Below are 5,449 nucleotides of genomic sequence, written 5' to 3' on the forward strand. Positions count from 1 at the left end.
TTTTTATGTATATACCTTTTTACATTCCATTAGAATTTGTTATAAAAATTAAAGTATAATACGATAAATAGATTTAAAAGTTAGGAGAAAAAAATTCAAAAGATAGAAGGAACAATAAAAAAAATATCATCAAAACAAATGGTTAATAAAAATAATAAAAAATAGAAAGAATAATTACAAAAAATTTATTGATTAAAATGGTTGGCTTAAAAAAATATAATATATTATTAATGTTCAAAATGTAATAATTGAAATTTGAACCCAGGTCATAAGATAAAATTTATTCTAATTAGCCATTAGACTAACAATTAAATTTTGAAAACGAATGCATCATCATATAATATATAAAAATTTCAAAATTTTTTGGCAGGCAATGGTCCCTTCTGGCCCTCCTCTAAATTTGCCCCTGCTGCCAGGTATAGTAGCACTATCACCAATACTCAAATCAATGATCAAATTTTTTTTTTTTGGGTTTTGAATATTTATTTTTGTTACGTTTCGGATGTTTATTTTTTATTACGATGTTTATTTTTTATTACGATTTTGAGCGATGGATGGTGGTGGGTGGGGCGGTGCAACGGGCGCGGTGTTGGACCACCGTGTATGGATTTAGGGTTTTTTTTCCTTCTTGTTGATGGACTAAAGACAAGATTCATCATACAATTAGTCAGTTTTTATTGTTAGAGGCTGAACATTATATTCAAGATGTTGATTAATGGAGTGCAAAATACAAATCAATGTCACATAAAAAACTAAAAAATGTAACGCATGTTCAAATCTTAGCAATTGCAGTTTGCCGAGGAATTTGGCCAGGTGAAGCTATCAAGTTTTATCTTAGTATCTTTTCAGTATATACCCAAGATATACTCTCGAAATCCAGTGTAAGGTCTTTGACTGAATTGGAAAATAGCTATAATTAATATATATCTATTATCTTAAATAAGGTTTTGTTTTCTCTATACCATGTTATATGCCTCTTTGTTGAAAAAATAATATATAGAAATCTTGTTTCAGGTAATTTTTTGGATATGTGAAAAAAAAAAATTAATAGAGCTCTCGGTTAAAAGAATAGGTGAGATGGAAGGTAGATAGAGATGAAAGGCGAAAAAATATTCAAGAAAACCATATATAAAATGGTCAAAACAGATCTATATATACAGTCTAAGATATAATACATGATAAAGTTCAAAAACATTATTTGATCTATGTAGTAGATTTCACTTAATAAGATAAATCTTTGTTGTTGTTGATGACGATGATATATGGCTCTTAAGTATCTTGAGAAGCTATGATGATAACACTTGGTTTCTTCATTGCATGGATACATACATAGATTCAAGAATTTGGCTTTGTTCACATTGAATAAATTAGGACTAACAATTCATATATTCGGAAATAGAAAAGAATTGGTATTCTGAAAAGGAGAAGACATGAAATATTTAGCAATATCTTTATTGCAATACCTTACTTTGTACTACTATGAGGGTTCTTTTAGTAAATGACCTATCATTCTTATCCTTGATGGATTCTGTATTGAACTCATCTAAATTTTTGTTCATAATAATAATAATAAAAGAAACTCATAGCTAAGAGAAAACTACAAACCATATATATCTTCTTGTTTGTGTCTAGTGACAAATATTATTCCAAGTAAGGGGAACCTATCCATGTCTTAGACATTCACGCAGCTTCAGATGTTGTAATGTGCATGGATTACATTGCTATAAGAATTTTGGCAGAAAACTATGGATCATGTCTTAGACATTCACGCAGCTGCTTTTCTATATGCGTACGAAAATTTACTTAGCTCCAAGAATTAGCTTTGTTCTGAGCGAAAAAGGTTAAAGAGAAGCTAGGCTTCTCTTAAATGGCACCAAGCCACCAACAATTCTCAAGGTTGGCTATTAATATCCCTAATGATGTGCGTCTACTTTAAGTTCAGAAAGTTGTTCCTTTAAAAATCCAGGACAGATGGTGGAACAACAAGTTTCAAGTTCTGTTCAGACATACAAGGTTAGCTCTTTGGATAGCAAGAAGTCTTTAAAGTCTAGTTTTCTTTCTTTCATTGGAGCACATGAGATTTTCATGCCAGAGGTAATTGAATATCTTATTTTTGTTGTCATTATATAATATATGTATATGTGCTTTCTAGATCCTCATATAATATAATTCATCTTAGCTTCTAGCCAAAGTGATATATGAAGAGTTTCTTCACCTTTGATATATGCCTTTTTGTGAACCATCTATTGATGCTTAGGTGTTGACTATCCCATTCCTTAAGTTTCGACTGTGAAATTTGCGCATGATCTTAGTTGAGCTAGAAAGGCAGAAATATGGTACGTTATACACTAAGATAATTTAATAGTATAAATTTAAATCAAACACTAAGTCATCATGATATCAGAATCCAAATGTGAACTATTAGATTACCTTAATGTATGATAATGACTTAAAATTTATATCTCCGAAAAACAAGTTTTCTAGTCAAATAGAGTGTTAAATTCTTCTATAAATAAAATTATTCAAAGTTTTAAGTCTTTGCAATATATGCAGGCGATTTAGAAACTGGTAAGCGGCAGGTATCTGTAATGCACAAAATACAAGTATGTAGAGCTCATATAAGAAGTCTCTAATTTATGTGAATTGTGATGTTTAAGTTTTTATTCTTTTCTTGCTTCTGATCCTAAAAGGTTACCCTGTCATCCATAGCATATACCATGAATGTGCCTTTGTAGAGTATGATTCTATATAATAAAATGTATATTTAATTAAAAACTAAATAATACAATAATGACATACTTATCTTGTTATTGAATGCAACTATTATTTGCATGGCACACGTGTCTGAGGGATTGTTTTTCAAAAGTTCTTGTAAACTATAATTGTTCATTATGATTTTTTTTTCATTATTTAATTGTAGAAGATATATTAGGCCAAGAATTGGCTTTGTTAACTGGGAAAATTTCTTAGAACTAAAAGCCATGTTACTCTCTTTTTAACTTTTGTATACTGGGAATATTCTTGCAAGTGAAGCATATTACTAGACAGTTATATCAGAAAATGTGATATAGCACTGTACCAAAATTTTGATGCATTAGAATTTCTACTTCAATATATTGAACAAGTGGTAAAACTTACGTATTGGACAAATTCTCAGTTATAATTGGACCGAAAGTTTTATCTCAACTTGTCAACCATAACAGATAATTATATTAGAAGTGAAATGGAAGTTTGAGATAATGATACATAAGACACTATATATTTAAGTGGATAAATATAGGAACATATTAACAAAAGAATTTGCCCCTACCTCGTTCTGATAAATAGAAGACACACTTCATTTGTTTTTCTTGAAATTAAGATCACATGGATTCAGCTATTTCCCAAGTAGTAGTAGTTGATAGTGATGACCAATTTTCAAGGTCTTTTCAAAGTGTAGAGGAAACACATTTGGTTCATAAAAAGTCTGCATGGTACAAATTTCTTGTTTCTATTGGTGCCCATGAAATTTTTTCAATAGAGATAATCTTATACACATAAGTTTTAAAATTTGAGTTTACAAGTTTAGGTTCAAAATCGATCAAATTTATGATTCTACGAATAAACTTTTATGAATTTACACGTTTGAGTTTTATTATTGAAATTTATGTAACATGTATAATTTGGTCCTAGTATAATCAGTAGAGTAATTTAGCTATAAGTAGAAATAATTTAAATATTACTTAGAATGAAGAATTATGATAGATGATGAGAAATGAAATTTAAGTCCCCCACTCTTAAATTCTCTCTTCTAATTCGTTTTTGATTGATTAATTTTTCTTCCTCCCAAATTACACACTCAAATCCACATATTATTCATATTTAATACGCACTTAAAGTCCAATTCTTTCTTTCATTCTCGTTATTGTTCTTAAATTTTACAAGTTTAAGTGAATTCTCTCGAGTTGAATGTTTTTAAAGTGACTACTCACATAAAAATATCTTTATATAAAAATGATAATTAAGATATTGATACGTAATATGCTAAGTAGTTTAATTAAACATATCAAATCATTTAATGATTCTTAATTATTATCTTGCATGAAATATTTTCATAGTGAGTATCTTGAATCTCGATATTACATATGAATATGAAGTATCATAATGCAAAAGATGACATTTTATTTTATTTTCTTCTTGTTTCAGACATGGAAAACGGCATTGACTGAGTTAGTTGCAACTGCTTCTCTAATGTTCACACTGACAACATCAATCATAGCATGTTTGGACTCGCACGAAGTTGCTCCAAAGCTTCTAGTCCCTCTTGCAGTGTTCATCATAGCCTTCTTGTTCCTAATAGTCACAATTCCACTCTCTGGAGGTCACATGAGTCCTGTTTTCACATTCATAGCAGCATTAAAGGGTGTTGTTACTCTAGTACGTGCACTAATTTATGTCATAGCACAATGCATTGGTTCAATTATTGGTTTCATTATGCTAAAATGTGTCATGGATCCAAAATTGGAACACAAATATTCATTAGGAGGATGTACAATTAGTAATGATAGTGATAAAGGACTAGGATCAAAGCCACAAGTTGCATTGTTAGTAGAATTTTCATGCACATTTTTGGTGCTATTTATTGGTATTACTTTGGGATTTGATAAGAAAAGGTCAAAGGAATTAGGATTACCTATGGTGTGTGTTGTGATTGCTGGGGCAATGGCATTGGCAGTGTTTGTGTCTATAACTGTTACTGGGCAATTGGGCTACGCAGGTGTTGGACTTAACCCAGCAAGATGTTTGGGTCCAGCTTTGTTAAAAGGTGGATTATTGTGGAATGGACATTGGGTTTTTTGGGTGGGGCCTTTCCTGGCCTGTATAACGTATTATGGGGTATCTATTAATTTGCCAAAGGAGAGTATGACTTTGGAAAATGGAGAATATGATGTGTCGAATTTGGCTTTGGGCCATAGTAAGAGTGTTTCTAGGAGTGCTGTCTCAAATGATCTTCAAGTTTGAAGATGAATATGGACCTAAGTCCAATAATAAATTGCATAGAAAAATTGAGAGATTACACATATAAATAATAAGAATATCATGTAAAGGATTGGAATTTGATTCTTTAAGGAAGTTATTTATTGAAACTACTACAAGCAAATAAAAGTTTTGTTATATTAAGGAAATTACACCTTTATAATTTACTTATTTGTTGAATTTGAGTCATTTTACTTATTGTTAGTTTAACCTATTAGATTTTGTATTAACTCAGTACATAATAATAATAACAATAATAATAACTAATGTTAAGTTCTATTCATTAGTTTACTTTAATTTGTTTTTGTATTTTATATATATACAAGTGTAATTATCCGTATCATGCACGTGATAAGATTGAAATTATAATTTTAAATTATTATTTAAAAATTATTTTGAATTATAATAGTTTGATTAATAAAAAAATAACATG

At 29.6% G+C, this 5,449-nt stretch overlaps 1 protein-coding gene across 4 annotated transcripts; it reads left to right on the forward strand.

Moving 5' to 3' along the window:
• The first annotated feature begins 1,687 nt into the window (after nt 1-1,687).
• Nucleotides 1,688-5,081, forward strand: LOC130936733 (aquaporin TIP1-2-like). 4 transcript variants are annotated; one of them, XM_057866878.1, is made up of 3 exons: nt 2,021-2,094; nt 2,554-2,603; nt 4,186-5,081. In XM_057866878.1, exons 2-3 carry the CDS (start codon nt 2,589-2,591, stop codon nt 4,999-5,001), a joined length of 831 nt encoding a protein of 276 aa, XP_057722861.1. In that variant the 5' UTR covers nt 2,021-2,094; nt 2,554-2,588; the 3' UTR covers nt 5,002-5,081. The 4 variants fall into 4 exon arrangements, with proteins under 4 accessions (XP_057722860.1, XP_057722857.1, XP_057722861.1 ...); XM_057866875.1 differs by lacking the exon at nt 2,021-2,094 and adding an exon at nt 2,265-2,336; XM_057866877.1 differs by lacking the exons at nt 2,021-2,094; nt 2,554-2,603 and adding an exon at nt 1,688-2,013.
• Nucleotides 5,082-5,449: the final 368 nt, after the last annotated feature.

Source organism: Arachis stenosperma, chromosome 6 (genome assembly GCF_014773155.1).
Source record: "Arachis stenosperma cultivar V10309 chromosome 6, arast.V10309.gnm1.PFL2, whole genome shotgun sequence".
Classification (NCBI taxonomy): domain Eukaryota; kingdom Viridiplantae; phylum Streptophyta; class Magnoliopsida; order Fabales; family Fabaceae; genus Arachis; species Arachis stenosperma.